The following is a 13492-nucleotide window of genomic DNA, read 5'->3' on the forward strand; positions in this document are numbered from 1 at the left end:
GATTCCAGAGATATAATTTAAAGATAAGAAATTCAAAGTAAGGACAGAAACAGTTTGATGGATGTCTGAGATTGCTATTGGAACTCAAATAGTATTGATGCTATTTTTAGTAGTTTTTTTCTGTTCTATCATAGTACAGTTTTTCTATTCTATCAGTACAGTTTTTTCACTATTCAAACTAGTGACCTTTGTTCTTTTCTCTAATGTATTAAATCTAATAACTAATAATTACAAATAATTTACAAATAAATTACAATAATAATTACAAATAATTACAAATAATTACAAATCTAATAATTACAAATAATTTCTTGAGTTAATATTGCATTAAATGTATTAAGCAAAATGAAAATTTAGAAACCTTAGAATATATCCTCATGAATTTTTGGAAGGGTTACTTTAAATACATAAATATAACGCCGGGCGTGGTGGCGCACGCTTGTAATCCCTGCGCTTGGGAGGCGGAGACAGGAGGATCGCGCAGGATCGAAGCCAGCCGTGCTGGCGTAAGAGACCCTGTTTCAAAAATATAAAATAGGTCTGGGAGTGTAGCCCGGAGGTAAAAGGGCTTCCAGAAACCCCAGTACCACCAAAAATAAATAAATACATAAATAAATACATAAATAAATACATAAATAAATACATAAATAAATACATAAATAAATATATAAATATAAAACAGCACTTCAAAACCTTGATGCTATTTAACAGCATCATTGCAATTTGACTATTTCAAGCTGTTTACAAAATTTTAAACTAAGTTTTGAGTGATTTGCTTGGCATAATTTTTGTAATTCAGTAACAGTAAAGAAAGAGGAAGATGGACATAGAAGTATATACCTATAATCCAAGTACTTGAGAAGTTGAAACAGGAGGATAGCAGGCTCAAGGCCAGTCTCAGCAATATAGCAAGATTCTCAGCAACCTAATGAAACCCTGTTTCAAAATAAAAATAAAAAGAGCTGGGGGTGTAGGTCAGAGCGAACACCCCTGGGTTCAATTCCCAATATCAAAGAAAAAATAGAAAAAATATTAAGATGTGGGGGTGGTTAGGCGGTTAGATAAATAATTCTACAGAATACAAACTAAGATTTTATTTGTAGCAGGTTGTTTTCTTGTTAATAAAAAGAAACATTATTTTTCTATATTTAAAATATAACTTTCACCACACAGTGGTGCTATAGTTCTGGTATATTTGCATGTGGATGTATATATAAAATCGTCTTTTAAAAACATCTTATTTTCCAAATTGTCTTTATTAAAAACATTTTATTTTCCACAGTCTTTTGTCAATTCTATACATGATTTGATTCAATAGTCACATCCCTTATTTTTTTCTTTTTTCTTTATTTAAGGGGTCTCATTAAGTTGCTGAAGGTCTTCGCTGGCCTCAATCCTCCTGTCTCAGCCTCCCAAGCTCTAGGATTACAGGCGTGCACCACCACGCCAAGCCACATCCCTTATTTTTACTGCATCAACTTTTACTCTTTTTTTTTTTTTTTTTACAAAAGAAACAACTGCAGTTTGATGCCTTTGTTCATAGGAACAATTAGTTTCCATCTCTCTTTTTGTTAAACAGATGCACTGAAAGGAAAACTGCATAAAAGAGGTGTGCGTATTTTGACAGGATTAGGAAAATACTTTCAACATTTGGACAAGAAAGGAAACGGACTTTTAGATAAGGCAGATTTTCAGCAGGCTCTAAAATTATTTCACCTAGAAGTGTCTGAAAAGGTATGTACCACAGAAAATTTTCTGTAGTGAATAATACATTATTCTTAGGTGGGTCTATTCAACATTCTACTGAAATTTTAGTAACTCATTTGGGTCCTTTTTATGTATTATTAAGCCAGCAGGAAAAAAGTTCTTTAGACTTTTGAAACTGCAACATTCATTCATTCATGATGTATTTATTCAAAGCTTCATAGCCAGGCATTGTGCTAAGTTCTGAGAAGACATACCATCTCAACTAGGATCATGAGAAAAATGAGAAATTGCATAAACATTAAACAGAGAATGTTTTTGGAATCCATGGGATGGTGTCTGATTCCAAGCCAGATTATGGAGAAGGAGAATAAAGATGGTGGAAGGATTTCTAGAGGAGGAGGATACATCCAGGCCGAATTTTAAAGGATGGGGAGGGACTAACCAGACAAGAGTGGAGGAGGAAGGCAGATTAGACAATGGCTATTTCCTTCAAACAAGAAGCACATGTGAAGTCATGGAGGGAAACGAGAGTGTGGCCTGTTCCCCAGATGGCAAATGGTTCGTTTTCACACCTGCCGTTCCCTCCACTGTGAGTCATCTCCCACTGGATCTTTGCACACGAGGTCATCTTACCACTTAGGATACAACAACTTCCTCTTCTAAAGCATTGCTCTGATACCTCTGTCTAAAGGAGCGACGCCATCTGACCTCTGGACCTTACTGTGTCAATTTCCCATCTTATATTATTTATGCCATGGTGTAAATACCCTCTGGCTCTGCCTGTAAGTAAAACACAGGCCCCATCAGAAACCAGAGTGCTTCTGTTTCCTTTTCTTCTTCCATCACCTCAAATAGTGTTTGGCACACAGCAAGTGCTGGATACACAGGCAATTGTTTAAGTGGATAGATGTGTAGAGAGAAGGAAAAAGAGAAGAGCAGTGAGAAGTTGTGTAGTACAGTAAAGTCTTGCCGGCTGTATTTTTTTTTTTTTTTTTTTTTGGTGGTACTGGGGTTCCTGGAAGCCCTTCTACCTCCGGGCTACACTCCCAGACCTATTTTATATTTTTGAAACAGGGTCTCTTAAGCCAGCGCAGAAGGCTTCGAACCAGCGCGATCCTCCTGTCTCCGCCTCCCAAGCGCGGGGATTACAAGCGTGCGCCACCACGCCCGGCTAAGCGGGCTGTATTCTAAAAGGACATGGCTTTGATTCGTGTTGTGGATTTCAGAGAAAGAATTCTTTTGCGTCATTCTATTTTGCTTCAAGTGATCTTGTTGCGGGAAATAGTGATTTTGGGGGAAGGAACACTGGAAATTGTGTTTGTGTAATACAGGATCAAGTTCTAGCCTAACTGCCTTAACTGTGTCATCTAGGACAAGTCTTTTGTCTTTTCTGTGTGGCAGACTTTGCCTCAGCAAGTCTGAGGTAATTGCTATAGTTGAAGTTTCTTAGAAGCTCAGATGAGAAAATTACATGAGAGTATGTCTTATTAATTCTAAAATTCTCTGTCAATATAATGTTGTTTATCCCCGGGTTTTATGATGCTTAAGGTTGTGGCCCATCTAGTGACACCCATCAGGCCCTCACCTCTTTCTGTCACAGATTAACAAAAAGTTTTGTTTGACAGTCATACAAGTAATAACTTATGGAGAACTATAACCCAGATTCTTTGTCCTCATCTAGTAATTTTCCTGTGTTGCTGCAGTACTTCTCACCTTGATTGTCTGCTAAATGTTTATGATTTGACTTATGAGTAAAACTACAACAATTATATGACTTTTATTTTGTACTGGGCATTGAACCTCGGGGATTTCTGCCTCTTGAGGTAGATCATCATCCCAAATTTGTTTTTTATTTTGAAATAGGATCTCTCTAAGGTGCTGAGGGTCTCACTAAATATTGAGACTGGCCTCGAACCTATGATACTCCTGTCTCAGCCTCCCACATGCTACATTTTAGGTGTGTGCTCCCACTCACGGTTTAATTATATAAGATTTCTACCATAGGAGTAACATATGAAAATAATAACATATAAAAACAAATATTTAAAAAATATTTCTGTTTTGTTTCCTGTCATATCAGTGCACCTTGCTTCTGCATTAATAAGCTTATGCAAGGGGCCAGAAAAGAAGACATAAGAATCACCAGCTCAGGTCTAATTGTGGAACTAGAAAATAGTTGTGCAAAGACAACGCCATTATTCCTGTATTGAAATTGTTTTTTAAAAATTTCAACCCTAAATATTACATTTACATAGAAATATTGTCAATAAATTTACCTCAATATTTTTCAGCTGAGTTATTTTCCACTTTGTACCATATCCACAGTTACATAAATTTGTGCCATTTAAGTTAAATTACCTAATTTCTAAAAATATCTTCTTTTAAACTTTAAGAAGTGTCTTTCAACTCTATCGTTCCATAAGTTGGATGAGAAAAATCTATCTTCTGTCCATATTACTCATAATTTTAAAGGCCAAGTTAATTTTCAATTCAACTGCACGCTTAAAATCTCTAAAATGTGCAGAACTTTATGATAGATTTAAAAAATGTGCTGGGCATGGCATACCTATAAATCTCAGGACTTGGGATGCTGAGATAGGAGGATCACAGGTTTGAGGGCAGCCTCTGTAAATACTCCCATCAACCTTGTAAGAACCTGTTTCCAAATTAAAAAAAAAAATAGGTGTGGGAGTATAGCTCAAAGGTAGAATGCTCCTACATTCAGTCTTCAGTACCACAACACAAAAGCAAAACATATATGGGTTACTGTGAAAGGGCATCTTGATATTTAGCTTTTTAAATGAATGTTTCATTTGAAAAAATCAGGTCAAAGTGGAAGACAGTGGTTTTTGAGTCTTTCTCTCTCTCTCTTCCTCCCTCCCTCTCTTTCTTCCTTTCTTCCTTCCTTCCTTCCTTTCTTAGCACTGGGGATTGAACCCAGTAGAATTCTACTTCCGAGCTATACCCCAGACCGATTTTTTTACTCTTTATTTTGAAACAGCGACTCACTATGATGTGGAGGGACTCACTAAGTAGCTGAGGATTGCTGCGAACCTGTGATCCTCCTGTCTGCTCCTCCCAAGTACTACAAGCATGCACCGCTGTGCCTGGCTTTACAGTACTTATTTGCCAGCCACCTTGCTATGTTTTATTTATATTCTCATTTAAAGCTAACAACTTGATTGAAGCATTGAAAATATATTTTTCTGAACTTAGGAGAACACATGCTATAATTTCTGAGTTGTCAAGAATGCTGTGAATAGAACATTCTATTAAATAGCACATTTGCCAGAAAAGCAAATGTAATGGCAAAGTGAACACACTGACATAAGGGGTTTTCTCAAAATAATGCCTTTCATTGTCAATTATGGAAAAATGTTAGAGTCATTCAAATCTCTCATCCTTTCAAGCACGAAGACTAGCAGATATACAGTTCATGGTCACATGCTGTTGGAGCCATTTCAGAACTTGAAGTGAGTGTTGAATTGTCACAGATGTAGTACACTAAAATAATGAAGCATTGAACACCAAATACATGATCACTACATTTTTTAAAAGAAAAAAATACAAATTGTAAAAAGATAGTTTATTACCAGAACATGACTGAGTCATGGGGGCTAAGCGATAATATATAGAGAAGATGTTGATCAAAGCGCACAGAGTCACAGTTAGACAGGAAGGACAATTTCCTCTCATCTATTGTGCACAGCATGATTATAGGTAATGCTAATGTATATTTCAATGGCTAAAAGAGAAGATTTTTAACATTCTCACCATGAATGATGATAAATATTTTAGGTGATGAATATGTTAACTAATTTTATTTGATCATTCCACAGTGTATACAAGTACTCAAAGATCATATTATACTATACAAATATATACAATTGTTTGTCAATCAAAAATAGAATAACTGCTGAGCATGGTGGTGCACACTTGTAATTCCAGCATTCGGGAGGCTGAGATGGGAGGACCTGGGTTTGTGAACAGCTTCAGCTACTTAGTGAATCCCTTTGAAACTTAGTGAGACCCTGTTTCAAAATAAAGAAAAAAAGTAAGCCTGGAGGTATAGCTTGGAGGTAGAATGCCCCTGGGTTCCATCCCCAGTACCACACCAAAAAAAAAAAAAAAGAAAGAAAAAAAATAGAGTAACTTAAAACAAGATAAACTTGTGAGTTATTGATACTACTAAATGGTTTATAACCTTACAAAAGTGTTGGCCTCAAAGTCCCTTTAAATATTTTCAGTAATAATTTAACTGAATTTTTATGGAACTTACTGAATTTGCTACAAAATGTATAACAAAATATGACTATAATGATTTTGTTGTGACCTTATGTAACTTAAAGATGCAACAGAGATCCATGTGACTATTTCTAGGATTTTGAATCTTCGTGGCTAATTCTGAACATCAATGGCAATGGCAATGGCCAGGTCGATTATGGAGAATTCATACGTGCCATCATTGGTGAAATGAATGAATATAGGAAATCATTTGTTCGAAAGGTAACTATTAAGCATTTATTCATTTATTTATTTAGTACTGGGGATTGAACCCAGAGGCATTCTACCTCCAAGCTGTACCCCCCAGCTGTTTTTTGTTAATTTTATTTTCAAATAGAGTCTTGCCGAATTGCTGAAGATCTTGTTAAATTCCTCAGTGTGGCCTGGAACTTGCTATCCTCCTGTCTCAGCTCCCAAGTACTGGAATTACAGACATGCACCATCACATCTGGCTTAAGCATTCTTTTAAATTAGTACTTTTAATAGATCGTTAGGTTCATTATTTTAAAACTTTAATAAATTACCACTTAAAATGTGTTATATCATTTTACTTGTAATGTATGTTGGATTTAGTAAAACAAAAACAAACATATGCCTACAAATCTACCTAGCATAAAATAAAATAGCTTACATATAAGTTTTGGGAAAATATAAGAGAAAAAATAAAATCTGAAATCAAGTGTTCGTATAGAGCCAGGTGTGGTGGCACACACTTGTAATCCCAGTACTTGGGAGGCGGAGACAGGAGGGTCACAGGTTCAAAGCCAGCCTCAGCTACTTAGTGAGGCCCTTTGAAGATTTGTGAGACCTTGTTTCAAAATAAAGAATAAAAAATAGGACTGGAGGTATAGCTTGGAGGTAAAATACCCATAGGTTTAATCTTCAATACAGCAAAAAAAAAGAAATGTTCTTCCTAAGTTACTAGTTATTTAAATTGTCACTTTTATAATTTACAAGCTATATAATTGTATTATGAACTATCCTTGATCCTAATTTTCCTATTCTATGAAGTTAAATACAAGGGTTAAATGAGATATAAAAGTCTTCACTTTCCGTCTATCCCAGTGTCAGTGCTCAACACATATTATCTTAGGATAATTAAAAATGTCTCTGGTCTTTATTATATGCATAATAAATACTTAAATGAAGATTAGAATGATAATAATAAATTGGTATTAAAAGTGAAGCCCTAATTTTTATAGGAAACTACATATTACTTGGCTTCTGGAAACCATTTTTTTTGTTTGTTTGTTTGGTGGTACTGGGGTTCCTGGAAGCCCTTCTAACCCCAGGCTATACTCCCAGACCTATTTTATATTTTTATTTGGAAACAGGGTCTCTTAAGCCAGCACAGCTGGCTTCGAACCTGCGCGACCCTCCTGTCACCACCTCCCAAGTGTGGGGATTACAAGCATGCGCCACCACGCCTGGCACTGGAAGCCATTTTATAGTATAACTTTGAGGATATAATTTTTCTTTTGGGTATATCACTTTTCTTTTGTGAATATATATATATATATATATTTTTTTTTTTTTTTTTTTGCTTTAGGTACATATATCTAATACTGAAACAAAGCTATTCTGTATGGAGAAATCTAAACAGTTATATTGGGTATAAATCTCAGGGAGACAATATACTCTCTTATCAAAAGACATAGTGAATACCTTAAATAAAACAAACCTACCATATAATATTGATAAGTCTATACTTAATTGGTATTTGGCATGTCCTGGTGATAGGTTTCAGCATCAGGAGTAAAACTGGATATTTATCTTGTTCACATGTCTTGGTATGTGGAATAGAGGATAAATACAGAGCTTGCTAGTATTGTTAAAACTAAATATCACAAACTGTATTAATGAAACAGCAGAATATTATTTTCTCACACTTTGGAGGCTAGAAGTCCGGGAAGAATATGTGAACAGGTTCAGTTTCTCCTGAGGCCTCTATCTTGAAAGTGGCTGTGTTTTTACTGTGTCCTCACGTGGTTGTCTGTCTGTCTGTGGTTTTTGTGGCTTACTCTTCCTCTATAAGCACATTAATCATCTGGATTAGGGCCCACCCTAATGATTCCATTTTAATTCAATTAGGCTATTAAAGATTCTGTGTCAGAGTATAGTCACATTCCAAGTTACTAGGTTTTAGGCTTCAAAATGTGAGATTTTTGGGGAAACACAGTTTAGTTTGCAATAAGTACCATATTTCTATAAACTCAATAGTGTGAATAAACAAACTTGATTCTAGAATTTTGGATGGGTAGCTTATGCATTTCTGTGCTACCAATCATCTTTCCAATAAAATATTTTTGATAGTTTATAATAATTCAGAGTCACATTGAATTAGAGGAACAATAAACAATTTCATAAAGGTAACAGTAAATTTCAAGAAATAGAATCACAATAGTCATTTAAAAATATTTTACTTTTTTATTGGTTTTAGTGATGGGATATTTATAGGTTCATTTTTTGAAGGAAAATAGTCCTGACAATTTGAATTGGTTGTTTATCAGTTTCATATGAATCCTGGAGCTGAAAGTTACCTCAGTGGCCTTTCACCCAACTATTCAGTTGCAGAGAAAGAAAACCAGTGAAACAGTAATGATTAGGTTACTTTGTCAAGGTCAGGATACTAGAAAGTGGTAGAGATAATACTTGAGTATGGGTTTCTTAATATTTTACATTAGTATGTTTTCCCCTTAATTATTTTTTTTTGTCCCACGCCTGGAACCCAGGGACATTCTACCTTCGAGTTATGCTCCCAACCCTATTTTATTTTTTTATTTTGAAACAGGGTCTCATTAAGTTGCAGAAGTCCTCACTAAGTAGCTGAGGATGGCTGCTAACTTGTGATCCTCCTGTCTCCGCCTCCCAAGTACTGGATTACGAGCGTGTGCTACCACACACAAGTGTGATTTTTCTTTCATATGCCAGTTTAAAACTTTTAAGCTATCTTGTCTAGAGCTCAGAAGTAACTTACTTCAATGTAGATAATTAGGTTCTCATGTGTAATGACTTCATAGAAAAAATAACATTTCTCTATTTAGGCCTTTATGAAACTGGATTTCAACAAAACTGGCATCGTGCCTATTACAGACATAAGAAAATGCTATTGTGCAAAGAAGCATTCTCAAGTAATCTCAGGTAATTATTATGAACCAAAATGCATCTGATTTCTAAAATGTTAATAAAACTAGCATCTTTATTATTATGTTTATTGGTACATTGTAGTCTCACATCATAATATAACTCATAGTGATGGTGACGTATATGCACATAGTGCTTGGCGGGCTTTCCCCCAGCTCTCTCCCCACTTCCCCCTTCCCCTCACATGATACTGAGATTGGTGCTGGTACTCTCACATGTAGAAAATGTCAGTTGAAGTGATTCCTTAGTTGGTCCTCTCTCTTCCCTCCTCTCCCCTAGACCTTGGCTCCACTGGAGTTTCTCTTTCATTATCTGAAGTTCCTATGGTTTCCCAATTATTCCCTAGCTTCCACATATTAGAGAAAAAAAAAAAACCCTTCATTTTCTGTGACTGGCTAATTACACTTAACATGGTGTTCTTCAGGTCCATTCATTGTTCTGAGAATGACATAATTTTGTTCTTTATCGCTGAGTAGAATTCCATTGTGTGTATATCCCATAATTTTATAATCCTTTTATCTGTTGATTGGACACCTAGGTTGGTTTCATAATTTGGCTATGTGAATTGTGTTACTAGAAACATGGATATGCATATATTAGTATAACTTTATTTCAGTCCTGTTGGAAAGATACTTAGGAGTGGTATTGGTGGGTGATATGGTAGATCCATTCTCAATTTTCTGAGGAATTCCACGTTGATCTCCACTAATTTTCAGTTCCATCAACAGTGTAGAAGAGTTCTATTTCCCCACATCCTTGCCAGTATTTAGTGTGGTTTGACTTTTTGATGATTGCCATTCTGATTGGTGGAATCTCAGTGCAGTTTTGATTTTCATCTCTCTGATTGCTGATGATATACTTTTTCATGTATCTATTGGCCATTTGTATTTCTTCCTTTTAAGTGTCTAGTTTAATAGCCTATTTCTTGATTGACTTTTTTAGTGTTAAATATTTTAAGTTCTTTGTATATTCTAGATATTAGTCCTTTATCAAAGGAATAGCTAGCAAAGACCTCTCATTCTATAGGCTTTCTCTTTAGACTCTTGATGGCTTCCTTTGATGAACAGAAACGTTTTAGTTTGATGGCATCTCATTTATTAATTATTTTTTTTTAATTTACTGAGCTTTGGGGTTATTGTGAGGTGTTCTGTAGAGACACACTACACTTCAAAATGTCAAAGAGAAGCCAGGCGTGGTGGCGCACGCTTGTAATCCCCGCGCTTGGGAGGCGGAGACAGGAGGATCGCACAGGTTTGAAGCCAGCCACACTGGCTTAAGAGACCCTGTTTCCAAATTTTAAAAAGTATAAAAAGTAGGTCTGGGAGTGTAGCCCGGAGGTAGAAGGGCTTCCAGGAACCCCAGTACCACCAAAAAAAAAAAAAAAATGTCAAAGATATCACTTTATTGACCGGCTGACTGCGGCAAAGAGTATCCTTGAATACTACTGCTTTGAGTGTCAGTTTCAGCTTAATTTTATATCTGTTGGTTACAGAGTTGGTGGGTATGAAAAATTCAGGTCTTCATGGTTATAAAAATTATTACATCATTTGACAAATGCCAGGTATCATTGAGAATAGACAATGTATTTTACTCAGATGCTATCTTGTGGACAAGACAGCTTCCTCATACCATGTGCAGAAAAGCCAATTACAAAAGCAAATAATAGCAGTTAAATTTTTTTCCATATCCTGGTTTAGTTATGTGATACCCCACTGACCTTTAATTAAAGGTATCTAGAGCATTTGGCTAAGACTTCTCCCTAAAAGGGACACACCATTTTATTCCCTACTGGTTCCTATCACTGAGTCAAATGTAGATTCATCATATTCAGGCAAGAGGTTATTTTGTCTCCTAATAGCTAGTAACTTGACCGAATTTACTCTTTCCCAGATATAAGCTGCTACATGATTTGTGATGCAGGGCCCCACAGTTATAGCCAGTAATAAAGGCACTAAGTGGCCTATGGTGCAATAATCATTGTAGTCAGCCAGGGAGACCAGGAAAATAACAACTGATACTCACTGTCAGATTTTGATGGCTTTTTTCTCTTTTTCTAAGGTTGTTTCTAACCAAAGCTAATAACTCCTAACTTACTAGTATAAAAGTAGCATGTTTCCCCTAAGCCCGTAAATAGTCCCCCTTGCTTCATAAACAGCAGATCTAGCCCTCTCCTATTTTGTAGGACTACTTTAGCAAGGAAATCTACCTGTTCTTCTAAACAGGAGATTGAGTTTTCTAAGTGCCCAAGGTCAGCATCAATCTGGGTACCTAGTTCTTTAAAGTTTTATCCCCTGTCACTAAAGCAGAAGTTCCAATGGCTGCTGACCCCAAAATCCCTGCCCCCACGAACAAGGAGACCAACACCAGAACTACTTTCCAGATTCTGAGTCCAGTCTCCACTTCAAGGTATTCTCACCCTTCATCTCCCTGATAGAAATAGACTTCGGTTGATGTTTGTTGTAACTCATCTGAGGGGAGACACTTTATCTGTATTACTGTTTCATTGCCCATTTTTAAGATTCCATATCCACTTTTGTGGAGGTTCATAGCCTTCTACAATGCATGTAATAACAATAATATCAAAATTAGGCTTCCCATTTGAGTCATATTTAGTGGTTCCAAAGTTTGAATTACTCTGTCATCCTCTGCTGGAGCCTTTTTCAGCTAGGGGTGATGTATCTAAGATGGTATTTCTGTTTCTTTCACTGCCATAGGGGTGGTGAGGATGATACAATAGGGTTCTTTGACTTTTAAGTCCAGAAGGATATCCATTTTATCCACACCAGATCTTCAGAATGGAAGTAGTGCACCAGCATTCCAACAGTGAAAGGGTAGGAGTCTTTTATGGTCTTGTGTACAGTCTTCCTGGTTTGTTGGAATGCCTGTAAGGACTCAAGAAGCAAGTGGTTAGTCATTTCAAACTTGAGCACATCATGCAATTTGGGGAAGAGAGATGGGGGTCTGCGAAACATTATCTTAAAGGGTGTGAAACCTTTCTGATATGGTGTACACCTTACCCATACATGAACAAAAGGGAAAAGAATGGTCTAACTCCATTTTCAGAGATCAGCTTAGTCAAAGTTTCTTTTATGGCCCTATTCATCCTTTATATCTGTCCTGAACTCTGAGGTCTGTATTTACAATGTGATTCTCAATCAACATTTAATGCTTTTGCCAAAATTTGAGAGACTTTTGCCATGAAGGCCAGGCCACTGTGAGACCTCAATGAAAAGGGCAACCCAAATCTAGGAACTATTTCTTGTAGCAACTTATTGGTGACAAAGGAGGCAGTCTCAGTCCTTGTAGGGTAAGCTTCTGCCCATTCAGAAAACATGTCCACAAATGATAGGAGGTGCCTGTATCCAAGAGTGGTAGGTTTCACTTTTGTAAAAATCTAGCTCCCAGTGTTCCCGGGTATGTTATCTTAAAGTTATATTTCTTAAGGGGTTTTTTTCCCTTCCTTTTGGATTTACCTGTGTGCAGGCTGGCATCTGGACACCAGATCTTTTACAAAAATTTGGTCTGCTTTGGTATGTAGTACCTGGGTCTAAGGAGCCCACTGAGGTTTGTTGACCTTTGGTGAGTGGTCTGGTGGAATTGGGATACTAGTTTTCTTCTCAAGGCCGCTGGGAGCGGGGGTCTTCCATCCAGTAATATCTCCCGTCTGGTTTCTTCCAGTGTTGCACTCTTCCTGTTTTGCCCTCTCCCTTTATTTAGTTGAATACATTGGCTTTTGTGGCAGTTCTGGTTCAGGGAACATAACCAAAATGGAAAAAGGCTCCACTGATTCTAGGTCCACTTCTTGATCTTTCTGGTCATTTGCTCTGTTGCCTCTGGCTTCAAGAGAATCTCCTCTCTGGTGACCTTTACAGTGTACAATGGCTACTTTCTTTGGTAGCCAGATGGCTTCTAGCAGTTAGGATTGCTTCATTATTCCTTATCTCTTTGCTTGCCAAGGTGAGGAGTTCCCTCTCCTGGTACAAAGCTCCATGAATATGAGCAGTGGCAAAAGCATACGAGCTGTCGGTTTATATATTGTGACATTTTCCTTTCCCCAGCGCAGCACCTGAGTCAGAGCAATGAGCTTGGCCTTCTGAGATGATGTTTTCTTGTTGAGTGACTGAGCCCACATAGTTCTACGCTCAGTGACCACTGAAACCCCTGTGTACCTGATGCCGTTCTGGACAAAAGTACTTACATCAGAATTATGTACCTTATCTGCCTCTTGTACAGGGATATCAGTCAGGTCTGAACGGTTAGACTGAACCACATCAGTCACTTCAACAGTCATGCAAGGGTTCTTCTGGGCAAAGATCTGGCAACAGGCTTTCTGGGTTAAGGCCTGCTGTTTGGCAGA

The 13492-nt window shown here is 36.9% G+C and overlaps 1 protein-coding gene across 2 annotated transcripts in view; it reads left to right on the top strand.

Annotated features, from left to right (window-relative positions):
- The window catches only part of CAPS2 (calcyphosine 2), a gene marked incomplete at both ends in the record, with an annotated part of 79805 nt that overhangs the window by 47205 nt on the left and 19108 nt on the right, over positions 1-13492 (top strand). For both annotated transcript variants that reach the window (XM_080706331.1, XM_080706332.1), the window contains 3 exons: positions 1580-1734; positions 6088-6213; positions 9036-9132. In XM_080706331.1, coding sequence (XP_080562457.1) covers positions 1580-1734; positions 6088-6213; positions 9036-9132 — 378 coding nt within the window. The remainder of the gene's footprint in view (positions 1-1579; positions 1735-6087; positions 6214-9035; positions 9133-13492) is intronic.

This window comes from Muscardinus avellanarius (genome assembly GCF_963383645.1).
Source record: "Muscardinus avellanarius genome assembly, chromosome: 11".
In the NCBI taxonomy this organism is placed as follows: Eukaryota; Metazoa; Chordata; class Mammalia; order Rodentia; family Gliridae; genus Muscardinus; species Muscardinus avellanarius.